This window comes from Macrosteles quadrilineatus, unplaced genomic scaffold (assembly GCF_028750875.1).
Source record: "Macrosteles quadrilineatus isolate MER2022 unplaced genomic scaffold, UCM_ALF_1.0 Scaffold_21__1_contigs__length_2333173, whole genome shotgun sequence".
In the NCBI taxonomy this organism is placed as follows: domain Eukaryota; kingdom Metazoa; phylum Arthropoda; class Insecta; order Hemiptera; family Cicadellidae; genus Macrosteles; species Macrosteles quadrilineatus.
This window is the reverse complement of record NW_026542614.1, coordinates 2,060,988-2,085,402: the sequence shown is the minus strand read 5'-3', so window position 1 is coordinate 2,085,402 and position 24,415 is coordinate 2,060,988. Positions and strand designations below refer to the sequence as shown.

The 24,415-nt window shown below is 37.3% G+C and overlaps 1 protein-coding gene across 3 annotated transcripts; it reads right to left on the bottom strand.

Annotated features, from left to right (window-relative positions):
- On the bottom strand, window positions 1-23,264 carry LOC129005409 (protein CASC3-like). Of its 3 annotated transcripts, none has more exons than XM_054434296.1 (13): window positions 23,145-23,264; window positions 18,110-18,271; window positions 15,212-15,330; window positions 13,762-14,010; window positions 12,926-13,094; window positions 11,785-11,984; window positions 11,373-11,542; window positions 7,101-7,217; window positions 5,693-5,830; window positions 4,501-4,673; window positions 2,802-2,869; window positions 1,606-1,765; window positions 1-548 (listed from the first exon to the last, which is right to left on the bottom strand). In XM_054434296.1, exons 1-12 carry the CDS (start codon window positions 23,259-23,261, stop codon window positions 1,606-1,608), a joined length of 1,842 nt encoding a protein of 613 aa, XP_054290271.1. In that variant the 5' UTR covers window positions 23,262-23,264; the 3' UTR covers window positions 1-548. The 3 variants fall into 3 exon arrangements, with proteins under 3 accessions (XP_054290271.1, XP_054290270.1, XP_054290272.1); XM_054434295.1 differs by having other exon boundaries at window positions 1-537; XM_054434297.1 differs by lacking the exons at window positions 1-548; window positions 1,606-1,765; window positions 2,802-2,869 and adding an exon at window positions 4,188-4,320.
- Window positions 23,265-24,415: the final 1,151 nt, after the last annotated feature.

The window sequence follows — 24,415 nt, the reverse complement described above, 5'->3', positions numbered from 1 at the left end:
TTATCGTTTTTATTACAGTATACAATAATATACAGATTCCATTCTATACAAAATGTTACCTCATTGTTAATAAATATAAATTACACTTCATATAAAAACCTAAAACAACTAATAATTAATGTACATTCGTAGTACAAATATGACAACATAAAAGTATTCGTATAAAGAGGTTCAAGCAGGGTCCCTAGTCAAACTTTGAAATAAAATTCATTTTATCCTTTTTAATTCATTTTATTTTCTTTATTTCAACTTATCCTCTTTATTTCAACTACTCCTCTTTATTTAAACTCATCCTCTTTATTTCAATTTATCCCATTTATTCGTAAAAGCAATTTACCAAGTTCTGAAAGAGGTTTAGGACATCTCTGAAGAAGAGAGTATGACTGTCTATCTTTGCCACTAAGTATAGGATGAGCTAGGCATACTTTAGGCCAAGGTTAAATATTAATCAAGAGTTCCTCCACTGTAGAGGAGATACGTGCAGCTGTGTGCGAGGCCTTGGTAGAGTTAACAACATGTAGACTGATATGGTCCTCCCTGCGACATCACTACAGTCAGGAAAAGTTATTGTATAGATGTATACTGTATAGGTAGGTCATTAAGACACAAAATAATATATTTCGTTCTGAGAGGGGGCTTTTTCAAGTGAAGACAGTTCATAAATTAGTTGCTGTGGCTATTGTGAACAGTCATGCAAGCAACTGAAAAAGTAATACAACAGCAACAGCAAAATATACTAGAGTCTAAAACAGTTTACCTAAACAAGGTCGGATGATAAGAAAATAATAAAAAATCATTGCCAAAATGTTAAAATTGTTGTGTAGCCGAGCTTGGAAATACGATTAGGTACCAAAAGTACACTTTCGCTCCGTGGGATAAACAAATATTTTCATCATACTGTGGAAATAGGCCTATCCCTTCTAATCGTTACTCAATTAGATCAAATAATTTGAGGTTAAACAAAGTGGTAATCAATGTTTACACTCTGTTGTTTACAAACATAACTTAAAATATTGTGTAATTAGCAGCGTTTTCAAACAAATTTTGAGGTTAGCAAACTGAAAAATTTACCATATGTTTTTTCTGTTCCCATTTGAAGTTACCAGAAAACGATGATTTTGCTGACGATTTGGAGAACTAAAAACTTGTGTTCCGGACAGTATTATGAAAATGTATTTTCTTTCCAGAAATTTTAGATGAAAATTTGTTTGATTTAGGATTTTAGAGATAACATCGAGTAAGACGGTATGTTTACACAACTAACTTACCCAAGAAAAGACTTCGTCAGCACACAAAAAGATCACCACGCAATTAATTTAATATTCCGCAACAATAACGGAGCTTATTCAAAAGAAATTGTTGTAGAAAGACAGTTCACAACTGTCAAATATTTGGTTACTGCCATTCTACTAAACTTCTTCCTAAAGAAACCTTTGGAGGTCCTAAGTATCAAATTGTGACCATTTTGTGTGCTGTCAATTATTGGAACTCTTTTCTCGGTTAACTTACTTGTGTTCAGTCCCTTCAGTTACTTACTTAATGTATTCCTAATCCAACTGTTCCTTCCTTCAAACACTAGAGCTATATAAAGATCAATGTACACACCTATGTAGCGACAGATTGCATTTCCTGCTTGTTGTCAGCCCCTACTTGCTGCTTGGCCCCCGCTTGTGGCTGTTTGTTGTCAGGCGGGGGGACTATGGGGATTGCTAACTTGACCCTGCGGGGCGGGTTGGGTCGAGGCACCACGGACTGACTCTGTGGGCTGCAAACAACATTATAACGTAAATACTAGCTGGAATTTATATTCTGTATTGCAAGCCAACATGACTTTGTGAAATAACACAATTCTTTAATCAAATGATGATTGAGTGGTAAAAACTGAAGTTATAAATTTGGGATTTAATAGTATATTTCATCACTAGAACCAGTCACTCTTTTGAACAAGGTGTCAGTGACTGAGGTGAAGATTGAATTGAAGGGTCCAAGGGCGTACCCAGGATCAAAACTAGGGGAGAGGGGCAAGAGCATACTTGAAACAGGGGCGGCACAGCGGGGGGCCTGGGGGGTATAGAATACCCCCCAACACGGAGGGGGGTCCGGGAAAATTTTAAAAACAATATGCTGAAATTAGCGTATTTTTTATGCTATTTTGAGACATTATTATAACAAACCTAGCTCGATAATCCAGTGTTTGATTCTTAGTTTATGAAGTGACCATTGACCGACCCCATGTCCGTCAATGGGGTCAGGTCAGATTGCTTAGCTGTACAATAAACATTTAACTGTATTTTTGTGTCCAAGCCAACTTTTCACATCTATTTATAACACCCGAAATGTGTGGTAAACTAGTTTGAATAATGTAAAAAAAATAGGTTTATATTAATTCATTATCCTACCCAAAGTTGATAGTTTATAACATTGCAAGAAATTGTTCTGTTTATTACTAATGTAGGATTTTTAAATTTTATTGAAGAAATAACTCAGAATCTAATAAAAAATTTATAACATGTGTCAACAAATCTGTCTATCTTTACTTATCTTTTCTCACACTAATAACATTTTTCTTCGATCTCAATTTTGTATACCTTGTCCTAGCTTCTAGGGGCAGCTGCCCCCCCCCCCTTTCCCTCTCTGGGTACGCCCATGAAAGGGTCCAAGAAGAATGGGAGCAGGCCCAGGAAGACAGAGGATCCTGGAGGCACACGGTTGGAGAAGCCAAAGGCCCCCTAGGAGTTTCAATGCCACAGGAGTACGTAAGTATTAAGTTGCATACCAGTAAATTTACAGGTAAGTAATACCTGTAGTATGTGATGCCACCTTGATACATTTCAGCGCCACATGGATCTTCAAACTGGCCAGGCAGTTGCTGAAATACAATACATTTATGTTAGTTTATTTTCTACCTAGAATATAATAAACTTTGAAAAATGTCAGATGGGTAAATAATGTACCATTTCATGCATTTTGTTGTTTCTTAATATAACTAGAACAAACTTATGCATGATTTTTCCACAAACAAAACTGCTTAGAAAATGAACTAAGGAACCAGGTTAAAATAAATAGGCAGATATTATGCGGGTGAAATAAAGATATCTTCTACACTCAACACTACTTGATGTACAAGAGTTGCTTGTAAGTAAGGGTCTCCTTAGAGCTCCCAACACGGCCAAGAGATCTAGTTGAAACCCAAGACCGGTACCGTGTTCTTTATTCCATCCACTACAGTTATAGCCAGTTTCTACTGCTAAATTAAGCTCGTCAAAGTAGCAGAAAAGGAGAAAATTATGTGTAGGAAAATGATTCATGCTTGCCAGGAGTGTCAAGCATGAATCATGTTCCAATAGATTAGATTTTTCTGGTCAAGGGCATCATACCTTATTGAAGTACCGGTACATTGCCAGTTGCTGGACTTAAATAAGGTAATGTGTTTCTGTTTAGTAGACACAAAACATGTGCATTAAGGGTGGAGGAAGTTTGGAGGTTGTTGTAAATATCTGGTGCCACATTAGTTGCTGCCTAATTTGTATGCACAATTTGAACTGCAAGAGCATTTTCATGATTATAACAGCAGACACAGAGATATTTTAGTTACCTTTTCATAGACTAATTTTAACCACAATACTAAGGGGAGAAATTGTACGATAAGTTTCCCAATAATTTGAAATAGCAAAAATCAATCAGAAAATTTTGCTATCAAAAAATCCTATTCTAATGTACCTGATATGTTTCTGGTGGAATTTGTTAAACAAATGCTATTAGTATAGGCTACCACTTGTTTCTTTTTTTTTTTTTTTGTAGTAAAGAAGTTTAAATTTTTTTTAATACACAGAACCCTATTAACATTCACCATAGCTTCTCGGAGTTTACAATATTAAACTGAAACCACTATTTGTTGTAACCAGACTGCCTGTAAGTGTGAACAATTATTGAGAATACACCATACCATCACAGTTAGTAAGTAAAAAGCATGCTCTCAGTAGGATAAATTATGTACAGCGGAATTTGCGTGTAGGCGAATGAGGTGTATCTTAAAATTGTTTTTATAGTGCAATTTTGTTTTTGTATATTACTCGTACATAGCATACCATACCTATTCATATAAAAATGAAAGACCACAACTGTAAAAATAGTATATTTTACACTATGAAAACATAATATTTACAAAACTTAGTAAAGAAATTAAAACATCTTATAATGACAACAAAAACAAAGCTCTAATTTAATTGTTTTAAGATAAAAGGCACTGTGTTCAAGGATAACTCTTCATAGTAGTATATTCCTGTAGAAGTTTTGCACACTTGTGATTAAGCTGCACCCCTGCAAATGTAAGATTGTAAAAGTTAAATAATAAAAGCAGAGATAGGTTTATAAAAAACAGAGTAAAAATGGAGTAGTAATTAAGTAATGTTTTAATGGATGTAAGGATGTAACTCATGACAAAGCACCACTTTGTACATCTTGTAAAACTCCGTACGTTATGTACCAATTTCAACTTACCGGAGGTTGCATCGCAATGGGAGGGAAGGCTGGCGGAGGCAGGTAGTTCAGCATTGGCGGGGGTGGATATGGCGGAGCTGCAGGTGTGGCGGGGGGAGGTCCCGGAGGGAGAAACGCCATCATTGGGACTTGTTGTCCCGTCACGTCATTGTACACTGGAGTCGGGACGTAACCTGAAACCAAACAACACATTACAATACGACTTCCACCGTGAATCGGATATTGAACTGGACATCCCTATCTTTAGAGACAAACTATTACACTTTGTTCACAAAATGTAGGCGGTTAGGGGAAACGATCCCATCCCCTCCATCTCACTTTTACTTTGAAACAACAGCTGACAGCTATCAGTTGATATCTATTATGTTGAAAACAGTGGTGGAGGAACCCAGGAAACCTTCCCCTTAAAACGCCTAAAACTTGTGAACAGACAATAGTTGAATAAGCCACAAAGAGTGTCCTGATGTAAAAATTGTATTTTCTTAATTTGTTTTTTTAGCTATGTTGATATGACATAATAGACTCTATAATTATTAGTGGTGTCAAAATCAAATCCCTAATAAACCACCAAAACTTTAAAAGTTTCAGTTTTGGTTTTGAGATTCGATTGCCGAGTTTCAAGATTCAAAACTCGAGGATCAAGAATTGATTCAATTAAGTATTGATCTAATTTTTCCATATTCATCTTATTTTATTAGGCCTATGTCACAGTCACAAGTCCAATTTCTTTCAGTTTTGTTTGCATAGGTAACATTTTCATTTTATTATACAGTGGAACCACGATAGCAAGACCCTCGAAATGTCATTTTCAAATCCCCAATTTATTTTACTTCTAATCCACGTGGTTCTGAAAACCTCTATAAGGAGTCAATCTTCATCAGGTTTGTTTTGATAATCCCCATTAGAGATTTGTTAAAATTGGCTTGGTCAAAAAGTTGGTTGATTCAACAGAAATAAATTATTTACATCAGCCCACTCTCGTCAGTGACTCGATTCAACTACGTTCAGTTTCATTCTAAAACTGCACACTGGCTTTAACATGGAAATGGAATGTCTAGTTGTTTACATATTCAAGGGTTGCAGTCTCATTTTATCTTATTTGGATGAAAGGGTTAACCAACGATTGGTAACACTGTCAAGAGTTTGAACACACAATCTCTCAGTTGTAGTGTACAATCGATGTGGTACTCACTAGCGGGGGGAGGCTGCGTGTAGTATGGGATGTTGTGAGGCGGACTGTAAGTAGGAGGCGGTGTAGTCTCAGGCAGACTACGCTGTCGTTGGGTGGAGTAGCGTTTAGAACGATTACCACCGTCCCTCCTCTCACTGCCTGGAGACACACAATCGTACAATGAATAATTTATATGCTATGCTTTAATCATTCACTGTGTCCAAATGAACAAAAATATACATTTTGTTTAGTAACACACTGTAATATTTAGAATATAGGAGATTAGAAGCTGAGATATTCTCTAGAGCATATACTAGTAACCAACACATTAAAACAATGAGCTCCTAATTAGAAAATTTGGTTAATTTTAATATTTAAAAATTTGTTCATGTTGCATGAACAAAAAATTGGAATAGGTGTAAACTTTAATCTTAAATAGAATTTTATCGTTTCATTAATCTATTCTAAATATAGGATGGCTTGGTTGAGCTTCAAGGCAATAACTCGCTGAAGTTCTGTTTCACCATTATTTTACCCAATCCTCAAGCGGAAAACTGTAAGACAACATTCATAAATAAAGTGTTCTGTGCAGTCAGATTTTTTCCCATAAAAACCCCATAAAATAACAAAAAATCTGATTTTCTCAAAAATGGCATGAACAATTTTGATAAAAATGTAGTAGCCTATGTTATAGTCCTTAAATTCTGAACAAAATTGTACACATCCCATTTCCGGATATGAGGTTGTTGACAAACTTATGGGAGAAAGTATGTGTCAGAATGCTGATACAGTTTATTTTTAAGAGGTTGGCGGCCTCTTTCAACCTTGCTTTTGCCCGTCCACATTAACTTTTTGGGTTAAATAGTTATTCTAACAAGAATACCATGATGAAATCTTACATTCTCCTGTTGGCCTATGCTTTGCCAAACATATATCAACATGTCATACATTTCATGACCAATGTCTGAATATAAAACTTCTAATCAAAACTTTGAATTAAAAAATCACTTCTAATAAAAAAATGAACTCAACCAATATTTTGAAAGCTGAATGGTTACTGGATTGTTTGAGTAAACTGTTTAAGTAAGGGCCGTTTATGCGTATAGCTCTTGTAAGTGCGCTGAAACGAGGCTCCTCGCTGCTTACATTTGTGAACAGAATGACACCATTTGCAGATCTGTAGCAAAGCGTACACGTCAGCCAGAGAGCTGCAAATAATGTATTCTGTTCACAAATGATGCCAGATGCCAGTAAGCAGTGAAAAGCCTCGTTGCAACGTACATGCGAACTTAGGAGGCTATACGCAAAAATGGCCCTTACTTAAAACACAACTTTTGCAAGTCTTTTTCGCCCTTGATTTTGAAGAGGAAATTTAAACACTTAAAAATTAACAAACCAAGCTTTCATGACATAAATGTAAATTGCTTACGTGGTATGATGGTTTCCTCGACTATGTTTGTACTATTGCTGTTATGGTTGTTATTGACGTATATTTGGCTGAAGTCCTGTACCAACATTTCAGCGGCATGCTTCAAACTGTCATCGACTGTCAATCACACAGATATTTCTATGTTAGTGTTTGTTCATCAGAGCATTTCCAATGCAAAGGTCACAACTGGCACAGCAATTCAAACACAATTTAAACAAATTCCTAACATAAACATAAATCAATGTGATGGCAAAACTACATTGTTTCTCCTAATTGTTTATTTGTTGTTTCTAATTGTTCCTAACTAATTCTTCCTCCCTATATTGTTAGGATGAAAAAAGTTACAAAAACAAAGATTATGTGTGATAAAGACATAGGGTTCTGCGGGTTAAAATTTTATTGGTTCGGGTCGGGTCGGGCCAATAATTTTGGTCCTCGGGTTTCGGGCCAAAAATTATTAATTACCCGATTTTTTTTTACTCCTATCTGTGTTTATAATATTACTTGAAAATAAAATATGAAAAAAGATTGTATTTATGTATATTATTTCATGTTCATAACTTATTTACAGCTTAGGAGTTGCCTCAACTGCAAGAAAGAAGAAAATATTTTTTTATCAAGCCATTCTTTCCCATTTTCATAACTGTTGAAATATCTAAATAGCTATATTACAACAAGTTTGTAATGTAACTTAATATACAAGGACCATAAACAAATCAATTAACCTTATCACAAGAATAGGGCCTGTGGACTGGCTTCAAGACTGCAAGCAAGAAGAAAATAAAATATCTATGTTTCCACCATGCAATATGAATCATTCATTCCCTGCCTCCTAACCTCTTAAGTCTAAAAACCTCACACTTACAATAGCATTATTATTAGTTACATCATCATAAATAAATAATTATCTATTATTGGCATTTTAGTAGGCCTACAGCTTTACATAGGAATTATTTTTTATAGGGCCTAAAATAGTAATAGGCTTAGCAACATGACAAGTGGAGAACTCATTGAAGAAAAGATATTGTGTAAACTAATTTACTATAAAACTTTAAAACAGTAAATAACACACATACATTGTTTATGGTATAGTTATAATTAAGACTGTAAAAATTGCATATCATGCCATACACAGTATTATAGACCTACGGTATTGCAAGAGATTAAAAAACTAAAACAACTGATTTTGATAGCTAATAAATGAAAAGAATTAAAAACCCAAAAACTCAAGTCAAACAATATCACAATTAATTAGGTACCCGAAAAGGAACTCTTAATATATAGAAAATTATATTAAATCAAGAGAAAAGAAAGTTAAATGCTAATTTGGCAACTTAAGCAGACAGCAGAGACATAATAGTGCCCTAATTAGCAACACAACTCAATGTTTTTATACTGTAAGTCAATGTTTTTTGAAACTGTAGGGTCTTTTTCTCGGAAGGAAGGGTAGTATAATGTAAACAAAAAACCATGAATCACTCTCACAACCAGGTCCGGGCCGGGGACACTCAAGGTTACAGACCCTCCCCCTCCAATTGCTGACAAAATGCAAGTAACGAAACAAGGAAGTAGAGACAAAAAGAGTTCTTTATTCAAAAATATAAAACTGTTACAGATAATTTCCAAAGAAATTAATTCATTGTAGTTTGTGTCTTGTAAATATTGTATTGGATCTTAGAAATATCTTTTTTGAAACTCAATCTAACTTAAGAAAAAAATAATTTTACTGATGAATCTATATCTATAAAATCCAATGTATGTTTGTTTGTATGTTTGTCCTTTATGGACTCCAAAACCGCTCGACAGATTGTAATGAAGATTTCAGGCATTATTAAGCATTATTCAAGGATGGTTTGTGTGAAGTTTGGTGCAGATCCGTCAAAAGGGCTCCGCCCCAGTGGCTCTGGAGTTTCCCATGTTAACCTTATGAGTACTCATATTTAAATGGAATTAAAGAATCTTAACAGCTGGTTCAACTAAACTTTATTTTTTGTAATAGGGAGTTTGAAAGTGTCCAGAAACGTAAGTCAGTAAAATTGATGCGTAGAAAAAAATAATTTTACTGATGAATACTTTCATAAAATTATAAAATATTTAGGCCTAACCTCTTTGTAGACTTGCTGATACTTGATACTTAAAAAAAAATGAAATGGTGACCATACAATGCCGAACCAGACGATCAGAAGTGTTGTTTTGTTTTGTTACTGAATGACAAAAAGGACAATAAGAAAATAAAAGAACAAGATACAGATCTATACACTATATCAGATATTTCTTTTGTTTATAATTTATTATGTAAAATACTGAAATATATTTTAAACTAGGTATGGAATAAACAATAAATAATTAAACTGGTACCTCTGGACGAATAGTCTTTCTTTTGACTTAATTTTCTTTGCACTGTTGCGTCACGGCTTTTGTCAGTAGACGACTGGCTCTGGCTAGTGACAGTACGGCAATTGCTCTGTTGTGTCTTTGTTCTTAAATGTGAGCAAACTTAATATTTAATTCTAATTTTAACGTTTTAATTCCTCTCTAATAATAGATATAAGAGTGTTTCTTTGAAAATAACTTATTATAGCTTTGAAAATAATAATTATTTTTTTTTGCCCGACCCGATCTTGGCCCGAACAAATCTCTGACCCGACCTGGTCTCTCGGGCCTTCCGCTGGCCCGACCCGACCCGAAAAAATCGGGGACCCGCAGACCCCTATAAAGACACCAGAATAATATAAGTAAGCTCCAAGTAGTCATGATACAGATTGTTTTATTATTGTTTATTACTTGTGCATTAACAATAAAATTGATTTTGTTTCTCATAATTGTCATTTGCAAGGATTTTTCAAATTTATTTTTTACTAGCCTACTCAACATTTTCAAAGCAAGTTAAAAAGTTTTTTGTTGAATTGTAAAAAAAGTTCCATTCCGAATAGGGATGGACGGGATTGAATTTTTAGTTCGGGACGGGACGGGACGGGATTTTTATTTCCTTCCCAATTTTCGGGACGGGACGGGACGGGATTTTTTTCTGTGCATAAAAAGAAAGTACTGTATTGCAGTTACCAAAAAAGACATACGAAATCAATTTTTACCATTTGTGGCACTGATCTATAAAAGCCAAAAAATTTGTAACAATTTACAGGTACCTATAGTAACTTGTGACTCGCGGGTCACGGGGTGATCGTCGTCATGACTCACGGTCACGGCGCGATCGTCGTCATGACTCGCGGTCACGGCGCGATCGTCGGTATGACTCTGCGGTCACGGGGTTATCGTCGGTATGACTCCTCGGTCACGGGGTTATCGTCGGTATGACTCTGCGGTCACGGCATGATAATCGGTAAGACTCGCGATCACGGCTCGATGGTCAGCATGACTCCGCGGTCACGGCGCGATCGTCGGTATGACTCGCGGTCACGGCGCGATCGTCGGTATGACTCCGCGGTCACGGGGTTATCGTCGGTATGACTCGCGGTCACGACGCGATCGTCGGTATGACTCGTGATCACGGCCCGATCGTCAGCATGACTCCGCGGTCACGGGGTTATCGTCGGCATGACTGGCGGTCACGGCGCGATCGTCGGTATGACTCGCGATCACGGCTCGATCGTCAGCATGACTCCGCGGTCACGGGGGTTATCGTCGGTATGACTGGCGGTCACGGCGCGATCGTCGGTATGACTCGCGATCACGGCTCGATCGTTAGCATGACTCCGCGGTCACGGGGTTATCGTCGGTATGACTGGCGGTCACGGCGCGATCGTCGGTATGACTCGCGATCACGGCTCGATCGTTAGCATGACTCCGCGGTCACGGCGCGATCGTCGTCATGACTAGCGGTCACGGCACGATCGTCGGTATCACTCGCGGTCACGGCGCGATCGTCGGTATGACTCGCGATCACGGCTCGATCGTCGGTAGGACTCCGCGGTCACGACGCGATCGTCGGTATGACTTCGTCTCCTGCGTTCGCGGACCTATCGCTCGCAATAATGGCATTATCGGCACTCGCGAAGCGGAAAAATCGCCGACGATCGGACCAAATCCCGTCCCGAAAAATTCCCGAGTCAAATGTAATCCCGTCCCGATAATCGGGAATATTTTTTTCCCGAAAAATTCCCGAAATTTCGGGACCCGTCCATCCCTAATTCCGAATAAAAAATACAATCCCGTCCATCTTTAGTTTGTAAAATCAAAACAAAAAATTGCAAAAAGCAAAAAGAAGCAAACTTAAACAATTACTGCAAACTGTGGATTTTTGCAAACACTTACTTTGATTGTTGAGTGGTTCTTTGTTAAATGCGGGAGGAAGAGGTCCACGACCTCGAGACGCTGTAAACTCCATGGTTGGTCTTTGCTTGCCTGTGCCTCTGAATCCCCTTCCTCTCCCCACCACTCTCTCCCCAGGAGTGCCAACAACACCGGGGACCTTCTCAGCGACTCTGCGTATACAAACATTTACAATCAATCAAAATCAGTGTCAAAAACAGAAAATAAGTGTTAGACCTGGTTTTGAGAAAATGTAATCTTGCTTAAGGACTTAGCTTTTACCAATACATATGAGTCAATGTTCTTTATAGAATAATAAGTACATTGATTTCCACAAACCATGTTTTATACAGGACTAGAAATATAAATACAGTACAGAATCGACTGATCTTCAGTTATATGATCTACAACTTACACTGGCTGAGGTGGGATGTTATTTGAAGGCGGTGAGTCTTTGACTACCCTCCCTCTCTCCATCCCTCTGTCCCTCCTCATTCTCTCCCCCTTGGATCTGTCTCTCGGTCTGTCTCTGTCCCCACCTTGGCCTGGGGACTGCCGAGGAGCAGGGGATTTAGACTTGGACTTCACCCTGGGAGAATCGTTTCTTGGTTGATCCTATGGACAAACATGTTTTTTATATTCATTAAGCTGATAAGAGATATTAAGTGAATAAATGTATAGCTAATGTACATATCAAAAGCAAAATGACCAAACAATTCCACACAGCTTATGAATGATTCATATTTCAGAATGACACAGGCTAGAATGCTTCAGTCCCTCCCCTAACCAACCCCGCATCAACCAACGATTGTATACAACCTTTGCCCGGACTAAATAGAGAATGGTTTATTCCACTTAAGTCTCAAATCATTGGTTTACTGACCTTTTCAAAAAATCTTGAGACAGCTCTTATCCTTGTTGTATCAAAATGGAGTCTTGTCCCTGCAGGTCTAGTATTGCTCAGAGCCATAGGGGAAATTTACACGGGAAAAGATCACTGCTTCCACTTACATTTTAGAGCATGATTGTACTGCCGTGTAAATGATTTTTGTTCAATATATGTATACATTAACATTATTAATTATGTTTTCTAACAAAATACAAAATGCCAATTTAGGAAATTGACAGGAGAGCAGGCTTGCCTTTAAATAAGTCCATAGAGACACATAAAATACAACACAAAAGTAGAAATTTCACTGACCACTTATTCAACCACTCTGTGCTGTGTCTATATGGACTTATTTAAAGGTAAGCCTGCTTCCCTGTCAATTTCCTTAATAATTCCTGGCAAATGTCCTATCTTTTTTTCCAATTTAGTCAAAAATGCACTAATGGTCCAAAACTCTCCTGTTACCATTTCATGTCGACCTTTTGGTAGTAAGCATCTTTAATCAATAGCCCAATAAAATTTGGCATCAGAATCAAGAATCAACCCCTTTTTTGACCGAACCAGCACCTTCGGATTTGAAAGCTACCCATACAATTAACTGTTATGTTGGTGTAGTTGATAGTTTTCCTCCCTAGAAAGCATGACTGGTCAGTGCGTTTTAGCTTACCATTTCAGGAGGATCGGAGGGAGTGTGTTGCGGCTTGTCCCTATTACGCCCACGACTGCCAAGGTCGGGAAACTCTTCCTTGTTATTGTGGAATACCCTGCGTTGAGGAGCTGCCCGTGTGTACGCCTCCTCGTCCTCCCAGTTTCGCGTGTATTTGTTGGGTCCTCGTCTGTGAACAGAACACATCAATATAAAAACATTACTTTGCACAAGTCAATTTTCATGCTTAAACATATGTTATTTCCAACATATTAAACAAATTACAAATTTTCCCAGCTTTATGATACCTACCAAAATTACTTACACACTGGTATCAAAGAATAATTATTCTTTATAAGAGTGTATTAATTAATGTAAAGGTTTACAAAATTAAAAAAAAAGTTTGATCAGCGAGGCCAAGAAAACCCTGTAATTAATAATGAAAAGAGAGAGAAAGACGGATAGGTGTGGTAAAATTCTATGTAAAAAGCCAACACAATGCATGGGTTTTGAGTTAGACAAATAATACACTGATTACATTACAAGTTTAGACATGTAGTTAAAATCGGGTGTAACTTAATTAGACATTATGATATGTGTCTCACAAAGTACACCTATGTATTACGTAAATTTACATTATGCTACAGTGAAATTGGATGCAAGTCTGTAGCATTTATATAATTAATTTTTTTTGTTACACAAAGTATACCATAACATATATGTAATTACAAAACAAAACAAAAAACACCAAAAACTTGTCGGCTCAACTACACTATTAGGAGTAAAAAAAAAATGACATGACAATATTTTATCCTATAGCCCATTTCACAGGATTTACGTTTAGTTTAGCCACATACCCGTATCTCCGACGACGCCGAGCCTTAGGCGGTGCCTCCTCGTTTCTGATGTCGTATCCGTATGTGTCGATGAGCTCCTGTGTGGACTTTGGTTTTTGTTCGTCCTCGTTGTACAAGTCGTGACTCCATTTTTCAGCTTTCTCCGTCCACACCTTTCCGCCCGCCTTTTTGGGCCCTGCAGCTTCAGCCGCATTTTCAGCCGCTGCTGCATCTTTTGTGTTACTCTCAACTTCCTTGCCTTCCACTTCACTGAGAAACGAGAAAAATAAGTAAGAAAAAGTTGTCACTGATAGAGACAAGGTCTTTAAACAAAACACAAGTTAACCCTTTTTGAAATTAAAAATACTATTTTTAGATTGTGTTAATCAGTTGGGTGGATAGCTACACTGGCCTTTTGCGCAGCAGCTCAGATCAATAGCAAATTGGTTTTTCTTACCACTCTGATTCCCAGCAGCACAAGATAAAAACTTGTTTTTCTAAACACGATTTGTTTCAATTATCCAAAATAGTTCTGATCTGATACCATTGTGAGGAGGAAATCGGTGTCCGGGAGAGACAGATTGATATTGAAAAAATCTGTGCTTTTTAAATTATTGCTGTGGACTGGGCTACCAAAAGTACAAATAGTTTAAGTTTTAAACTATGGAATCCTTCACAAGGTTAAGTAACAAAATAAAATTGATTATTCATATTTGTAGGCCTATTTTAGATTTCCCCCCTTTGATTAAAATCTTTGTGTACAATTTATTGGGTATGTTAAAATGGCATTTTTGTTGGTTTTAAACCCTTTGCGGTCGAATGGCGAGTATAGGTCGCCGCCCGCCATTTTGCTGACTGGTTAAAAATGGCTACACATGAGGACCAAAAAAAAACAATTGTAAAATCAAAAAAATTAATTTTTTTGGTCGAATGGCGAGTATAGGTCACCGGGCGCCATTTTCCTGACTGCTCGAATGGCAAACTAAACTCGCCGGAAAATGGTCGAAAATTCAACCTCAAAGAGCTAAAAATGAATTTTACTACGAGTCGCTGAGGTACAGAGAAGTATGAGATGGGCAGGACATATCATAAGAAAAGAAGACAACTCTTTACCAAAGAAAGTACTGGAGAACAACCCAGGAGGAAGAAGACCCCTTGGTAGACCGAAGCTGAGATGGACCAAGTAGAAAAGGACACAAGAAATCTGGGAGGAAGGAGGATGCAAGATGCAGAGATGTATAGAGGCAGTCTGTTGAGGAGGCCAAGTACCAATTAGGGTAACGGTGGCCACAGCAGTAGGCCTAAGTAAGTACTATGAATTAACGCGAAAATTCCATATTTTTCTTGTCTGCTTACATAGACCTTTAACAAACTTATGATCACATCATATATATATATATGCAAAAAATAGGTCCAATAAAATTGTTAATGTTTTTCCAAATTTATTTACAAAATTTTTTCATTTACTTACCTCCCATCAACCATAGTTCTGTCATCGTGTTCGTAAAAAGTCCCTTTTTTCGGAATGTACTGAGGGTTTCGTTTGTCTTCATCATCGTCTAGTTTTTTGTCTTTCCCAACGGAGTTTTCCTGGACAAAACATTAGACATTAATCATTTTATTTAAATAAATTAAAAAGTAGCCTAATAAAAAGACAACTGAATGTTGATATATGAGGATTAATAATCAATTGCCTCGAATTTTACCAACACTTCGTCTTGTAAGCAAACACTTTTTGCCCTGAGGTCTCTGATTCAATTCTCGCCCATCACAAAACATAATTTATTTGCTATGTGCTAGTGGCATGACTTGGTGGTTCGGATTCTACCGAGGTCCAAAATAAGGAATCACTTATTCAAGTATACAGTCCAGCCTTTATAATCCAAGAAATAATTTAATCTCTTGATAGTTCCCAAACACATTTCGTTTCCGACAAGGTTGTGAGAGTAAGAGGTGAATTTTATGTTTTATTTTTGGGTGTCTTGATAGCATAGTGGTGCGCGAGGGACGGGTGTTATTCCCAGAAAACACAGAATTTTTTAATGGGTTTGAACCGCCTTCCCTTTAAAACTTAAAGCGTTTGACCTAACTTTAAAAATCAAGCAATAGTCAAAGATATAACATAAGACATATAACATGGACATGTTGCAAGGGGCTGGGGAAATGTTTACTGTATAGTAGGCTACATAAGAAAAAAACGGTGACTTTCTTCATGTGTGGTGTTCAATACAGTAGCAAAAAAACCCTTCTGCACTTTTTAATGTGTAGGCCTGGGCATAGTACATTTTCTTTCTCGTATAAGTTTTTGTAGGCCTAGTTTAAGTCTACATGCAGTAATGTGTGTAATTTTTTATACTAAAAAAACATTAGTATACCTAGCTCCTTCATGCAATTAATTAACTTGTCAATTAAATTGTAAAAATGGTTAAATTATTATGTCTTCAAAAATAATATTTTTTTGATTACATATTAGCCTCTATTTTGGAATAATGGTTCAGGCCTAAAAACAAGATAAACCCTTAAGGGTACAAAAAAATATTTCTTTGGTGTTAGCTTTGACCAACTCAGTAGGATTGCATAACCTCTTCATAGAATACTAACCACACTACATTGTAAAAAAAACAAGTTGAGGGAACCCCAAGAAACATTTACTGAATTTAAAGTGATAAAACCAGATTTTTAAACATCCAGAGAGGAGTAAAAGAATGCCTTAAACCACAAGCAAACAAATTCCAAATGCCATCTGTGGGACTTTGACCCATGAAACACAACTGTACTGGTTGACTGATAATCATTTATCTTACAACAACAATGTGCAATCAACTGCAGATTCCACAGACATGACTAAACAAATCAAATGGCATTCTATTTGTTTTACACTGCACTATTGCCACCAAAAGATATTTGTATTCTGACCTCATCAACTTTGAATCTTAAGAATGTGTCAATAAAAATATAGGTAAAATATATATGTGTTTTACCTATTTGTACAATTTGCAACATTATAAACTTAAAAGAAGCAAATGACTTTCTCTCCAGACATGATTTAATTAGAAGCAATACCAGTTGGCAACTCGTTAAGCAGATTTACATTGCTCCAAAGAAAGTAGTACGGTATGGGACTTTCACTTGAATTAACTCTCCGTGGTTAACTAGCTTTACTTATGATATGGGAACTTTATAATAGTGTATGCTAATAAAAATGTCGAGTAGATAGGCCTATTTAATAATTAGTTTCATTAAATCAGTGATTCCATAAATGTGTTTAGTCTCTTTTTATATTAATTTCAAAATACCGTACTGCTTATTATTATAAGATTGTTCATTGCAGACCCAAATACTCCCAGAAATGAACTGAAATGTAGCCTATATTAAGTTAATTTAGGTTACAGCACTAACGCCTATGTAACTGTTATACAAATATAAAGTGTTTCTTAAATTATGATTTTATGTACCGGAAGGTATCTAACGCATCAGGTTTGAAATTGTAATTTTGAAAGATTGTTCATAAATTGTGCAGTAGACTATGTGGCTATAGCTTTGAATAACTTAAGTTTTTTAACAGTACCTATCTGGTAGGCACGCAGAATCCATTGGTATATTATGAACCTCTAGGTTAATAACTTATTATACAGTTCGGCCCAAGTTTATGTGCACGCGAGCAGATCTGGTTGGGTTTAGGTGAGGGGGTTAGCAGGGGTACTTTGTCTCTTGCTACTCACTCGTACCCATACCCGGGGCACTGCCAATAACTGGTACCCGTATGTTTTAGTTCGGCTAGTAGCGACCCGTTCGCGGGCACAGAAGTGTTGGCCGAACTGTACAGGGCTGGATTTAGGCATAGGTGCTTGCCAAGACCCATGCCATAATCAAATAACAAAAATTATATCACCGGTAATGTTTTACTATATAGTAGATATCTCAGTGGTGTAATCAAAATGTTCCAGTGGGGATTCTCAAACCACGCTGACGATTTCAATCGATTGCATTATTCATGATTTTGCTGCGATCGCGGAAGACAATGATAGTATATTCACAACCGTGGGACACAAGCGTGAAAGAAGTTCACGATTTCGATGTGATGATACGAGACGTTCACCTTTCCTCCGCCATCCATGACGGAAGATGCATACTTAATTAAATTGACTGATATCATTGATTTTAGATGCTGCTTAAATTTGTTAAAACATACGGAAATTATTGAGTTATAACAAACTTAGGTCACCCATAAATATATATATAACTTTCGGTAAAAGCAGAGACAGAACACATTTCCTTGCATACCAGCCCCATACGTACATATTAATTATTTCACAAAAGGCCGTCTAAATATTGATGTTTAACTGTAAACATAAGGTACTTGACTCACCTCTTGCCCATCTCCGTCCTCCCGTTCGTCTTCTAGGCCGATGCCATCACTAAGATCATCACTGAATGAACTCCTTCTTGAAAGGGAGCTCCTGGAGCTTCCCCCATTGTCTTCTTCTAAAGTTTCATATTCTGAGTCTTCACTAGTTGTATTCACCGGAGCCTAAAGTAAACAAAGAAGCCATGAAACTACATGTGCTAGGCCTAATATGGGCTTAGGTCTAAGCTCTATGTAAGTTATGGTAGGTAACTTAATGAGGACTATCAAGCAAAAATTGAATAGCCAACTGAATTATATTGTCGATTGTTGTCGATGAATAGTTTTCTCAAAGGTATGATTTTTTGTTAGGGTAAGATTGGTTATTGATCAAAATTATGGTTTCATGTTCAATATCAATACGATGGAGTTAAGTTAGGATATCGAAGTTTAGCCATTAATTGGTAAAGTAAGTCGGAAAGTAATTGGAGGCAACCTGGGTACAGTTCCGCAGAGAACCTACAATAGATTAATTCCATTTGTTATGAATAATTTATTGAATTTTAACTTAATAGCGTCTAGACTACCCTACCTATTGATTTCCTGTTATGGCTTTTCAAGTAGAGTTTCACCCACCGTTCTTTTAGACAGTGTGCTGGGGCATTTAAATTAGGTTAAGTTAGTTATGAAACTTAAGATAAAAGTGAAAAACATTACTGTATTGTTTGTACTGACCTATTCATAAGAGTTAGCCTAATTCAGTTAACTTACTTATTAATAACATATTAAAGTAACATAACTTAAAATCGATATGATATCCGATATGATATTTATCTTATCGAATATAGTTATTAGTTTGAAAGTTTACTTAAACTTCTAAACTAGGCTAAGTTAAAAAGTTACTGTAGCCTGCTGCCTGTTTCATTAGATAATAATATAAGTTATTGTAGGTTATCTGCAAAACTGTAGCTTACCATGCAACCTTTGATAATAACACAGAGAAGTAAGCTACAGATACAGAGGATAGCCTACAAGATTATGGGACAACCGTGTGCTTTAAGCTTTGGTATGTTGGATTGGAAAAACTTGTGTACCAAGCAAGGAAGAGCCCCAACGGCGATGGACACACAGACCTAACATTGTTGTACAGCAGTTAGGCTAAAGTACAGTTTCCAAAGTATGAGTGCTGTAGTAAGTCTAAGTGATAGAGATGGGGAAAGGAGAAATGACAAATATAAATTGCTTTAAGTAAACTTAGCGACCAGTGCTAGACCTCATTTGGGTAGAGTTCCACAGAGAACCTGCGATATATTATCGGATGAATAACGATAAATATTATCGATATTTATTTGGTTCTATATTAATATCATATTGAATTTAATACCATAAAAACCCATAAGTTAACAAAACATTTTCAAACCTTTTTCTTTATATTATTCTTTGTTTTCCCTTAAACATTTAAGAATAAAAATGGAAGAAACCATGAATTAATTGTTGATTCCTAACTTATGTAAGTTTACTATATCAACAGTAGGGCCTAGGCTATTGAAAATTGAAAACAGTTTGTAAGTAGGTACCGAATTTAAAGGTGGGTAAATACGTGTCACGATTAAATAAACACCAGAACATGACCCGTTTTCCATCCACAATAGCCTACTCCTAGGCCTATGTGTTGTCCATAGCTTGAGCTATGGGCCAAAGAACGTAGGCCTAGCTTTAATCACAGTGAAGTATATAAACATACTTACATGACATATTTATCAGTAGGCCTAATAGCACGCCAATTAATCAAGTAAAGTTAAACCGACCGAATTTACCAATATTTAACGCCCATGACGACACAACGTAATCCCAAACTGGTGTTTGTTGACAGACGACAGACGGAAACTAGACCGGCTCAATAAGTGATTTTGCGATGAGCTGTTGTCTAGTCATGGTGTCTACTAAACCTGGTTTGAAAAATTCAAGGAGTTTTCCAGGAGAATTCAAGACAAATTCCTGAATTTTAAGAACTACTATCGGAACCCGTTCAACTTATCGCAACCCGCTAATAATAATTTATTATTACTATTAATGATTATTTTAATTTAAATCAAAACTTTTCCAAAGAAAAATATTTTATACAACATAATAAAACAGTAAAATTAATAGGTAAGGCGACACCAGCTATCATCTCCTGCGATCGTGGGAATACCGGTGAGCATATCTTGCAGTCTCCTCAACACAGGCAACCGATCGCGGCAAAACAGGTTCGCATATTTTATTATTTCAGCGACACCGATAATCGTCTTCCACGATCGCAGGAATACCCGTGAGCATTTCCTGCGGTTTCGGCAACACCGATAATCGTTTTCCGCGATCGCGGCAATACCCGTGAGCATATCCTGCGGTTTCGACAACACCAATAATCGTCTTCCGCGATCGCGGCAATACCCGTGAGCATATCCTGCGGTTTCGGCAACACCGATAATCGTCTCCCACGATCGCGGCAATACCCGTGAGCATATCCTGCGGTTTCGGTAACACCGATAATCGTTTTCCGCGATCGCGGCAATAACCGTGAGCATATCCTGCAGTTTCGGCAACACCGATAATCGTTTTCCGCGATCGCGGCGATACCTGTGAGCATATCCTGCGGTTTCAGCGACACCGATAATCGTCTTCCGCGATCGCGACAATACCCGTGAGCATATCCTGCGGTTTCGGCGACACCGATAATCGTCTTCCGCGATCGCGACAATACCCGTGAGCATATCCTGCGGTTTCGGCAACACCGATGATAATCGTCTCCCGCGATCGCGGCAATACCCGTGAGCATATCCTGCAATACCCGTGAGCATATCCTGCGGTTTCGGCGACACCGATAATCGTCTTCCACGATCGCGGCAATACCCGTGAGCATATCCTGCGGTTTCGGCAACACCGATAATCGTTAAAATTCCGCGATCGCGGCAATACCCGTGAGCATATCCTGCGGTTTCGGCAACACCGATAATCGTTTTCCGCGATCGCGGCAATACCCGTGAGGATATCTTGCCGTTTCGGCGACACCGATAATCGTCTCCCGCGATTTCGGCAACAAAAGCAATAGTGTTTGGTTAGCCGACGATTCCGATGACCGGGCTGTGGATTCCCGGAGGTTCGGGTGGATTCCTGGAGTTTTCCAGGACATTTCAAGGTAAGATAAAATTCCCGGAGTTTTCCCGGTTTTCCCGAATTTCCCGGAGAGTAGACACCATGCTAGTTAAGTACCAAAGTTTGTCGCTAGGGCGCGTAGGCCTCGACCGGACTGGAATAAGGGATTTTCTTCCAAGACGCGACATTCGTTCGTCGAATACCAAAGAGTTAACTACTATGTCTTACGCTCTCGAGTGCTTACGATACGTCTACGATCTACACTCCGGTAATTGGAAAGTAAGATATATTAGATGATCTTACTTTCACGTTTTTTTCATCTTTTTCCCTTAATCCGGACGCATTTTTGTTCCGAAAAATTTGATTTTAAATAACTTAAATTTCACCGTCTTGAGTATAGACCCGCCAGTTCCAGCCTGACATTGACTAGCTATGGCTATCGTTTGGTTTTATTTTAATGAATTAGGTTCAAAGTTACAATTTCTCCGTTCGCTCAATTAACAATTATTACTTTGTTAATTCATCGTTTTAATACCCCGAGACTTGTCGTCTGAGTTCTAAGCCCCGTCATTGGCGGGTAGAACCAAGTCTTGGGAGCGTTCATATTTGAAAAACTATTAAATAATTACAAATATTAGGATTGAGAGGATGAAATAGCTCCAACTGAGTGTCTGCAGGATTTCCTGAGCGCTTCTAGAGCTCTGAGCCTTCGATTAAATTTGATAAATTGATCAATCAAAACTATTGATAACTTCGTATCGACCCTAGGATTTTTCTCGGCTCCTTCTGAGCACTGCGGGGAAGAAATTTGAGTGTGGCTGGTTCTAGGGGTAGGCCTAAGTTAGCCTTACTTTGGTGAATAGGCCTAAGTTACTAGTTTATTCCCCCCTTAGAATTTTGCGTCACAAATTTTTTGTTAACCTAACTAACTTAACTTAGCCTATTGTTAGTTTTTGTTAGGGCCTAAAAAAACGTTAACAAATAAATAATAAATCAATTCATTGTTTAACCTGAGTAAGTTACATTCGGAAAATAAATAAACACAATAATTTTAATCGATGTAACTTATTGAATTTTATAAACATCGATAAACTTATTTATTGTTATTCATCCGATAATATTTCACAGGCTCTCTGCGGAACTGTACTCCACAACTCAAGTGTACCATTAAGAATATCTTCTGTTTCTTACTTCTCTGCGTTAGTAAGTAGGCCTAGGCCTAGTAATTTAAGTTAGGCCTTGGTAAGTTGGGACCTGAGTAGGCAAGGCTAACCTGGGACTTTTTTGTATTTGTTTACTTTACAATCTGTTCTATGAAAATTATGAAAAATAATAAATCAATAGGTATTAAGAAACGAGTAATGTTCGGGAAATCAAAAATAGGTAAGTTAGCTGCTAAGCACTGTCAACAACATTTACAGTATTTTGAAACTAAATACTTAACAAAAGTCGAAAGGGCCTGTAAATTGTGTCGGTGATGTCAAGCAAGTTAAATGCCTGGAACTAACTTAACTTAGCCTAGCCTATTACCTATTTGGAAAATATATTACGTGTGTTCAGGGTTACTAAATGTGGTCTGTTGAAAATGAATATCTTAGGCCTAATTGAATGTAAATTACAAGAAGGCTAACCTACACCCAAATCTGGCCTCATGTCAATAACATAACCTAAAAAAGCAACTAGGGCTAACAATGAAGAACAGAGTTGATATGATGAAAACCAGCTTGTTTCATCCAGTGGTTGAATCTACAATCAATCCTATAACAGATTTTATCGCCAACTTAGGTAAGTTACCCCTAAAGTAAGGAGATATACAATCTTAATTGGGTCTATGTGTCCGTGTTAGTAAGCCTAGTCGGAATGCTAGCCTGGACTTAGTGTAGGCCTAGAACAATAACATTTATTTGATAAAAACTTTGCTTACCTTTTCCATTTTACTTTGACTCTTGTCGTTCGTATCTTCTTCAATGAGATCAGGTTTGTCGTCACTCTTTATAATTTTGCTGGAATCTGAGTTAGAATTTCCGTCAGGAACCGACATGATTAAAAATTATTCCGAATCCGAATTCCAAAAGATTCTGGAACAATTGGACTGGATTGGGTTGGGTTGGGTTTGGGGTGGAACTGGAACTGGGGAACTGCGATTGGCTCTCTGGCTGGAATTTGATTGGGTCTCGGTTTTGCTCACTGAGCTAAAATTATAACTGGAGGTAGCACTGCCATGGCAGAAGTCTGTCAAAAGCGAGTCGCTGATTTTGTTAGGTTGGTTACCGTATAGCAGTAAGTTTTCTTACCATAGCAATAACATGGCTTCTTATAACTAGGTTGGTATAGCAGTGAGTATTTTTGTCATACTTGAATACTTTTAATACTTTAATAATTTTCTTTGAAATGGCGACCATACAAAGTAGGTATTTTAAGCCAAGTATAATAATAGTTAAACTAAATAGTTATAGCAATAATATGGCTTCTTATGACACCAGACTCACGCAAACATGGCGGCTGGCGACACGCATCTTTGACATTCAGTGCTACCTCCAGTTAGAATTATAGCTCAGTGGTTTTGCTCACTGTTTTGCTTTTAGTAGGTCTGGTTAGTTTGGTACACTGAGCTATAATTCTAACTGGAGGTAGCACTGAATGTCAAAGATGCGTGTCGCCAGCCGCCATGTTTGCGTGAGGTGGGTGTCCATAAGAAGCCATGTTATTGCTATGACAAAAAAACTCACTGCTATACAACCTAGTTATAAGAAGCCATGTTATTGCTATGGTAAGAAAACTTACTGCTATACCAACCTAACAAAATCAGCGACTCGCTTTTGACAGACTTCTGCCATGGCAGTGCTACCTCCAGTTATAGTTTAGCTCAGTGGTTTGGTATGAGAAAAAAAAAGGCAAACTGCCAACATGACATACGAGTAGTAAAATTGTCATATTGATTTAGAAATAGCCCTCTTAAATATAATTTAATATTTTGGATCGGTATTAGCTCAAACACTAAATTAGTATTTGTTTTACAAAAATCCATTTCTATAACATATCTTTAATCTTATCATACGCATGAGCCCAGATTTTTCAATAGAACGTGGGGGTATATTTAATCTATGGTTGCACTGTACATTAATTTATCTGCATAGGAAAATGTAAGTATTTAGTCGACATAGAAATAAATTAATCATCATTACCGAGTAGGAT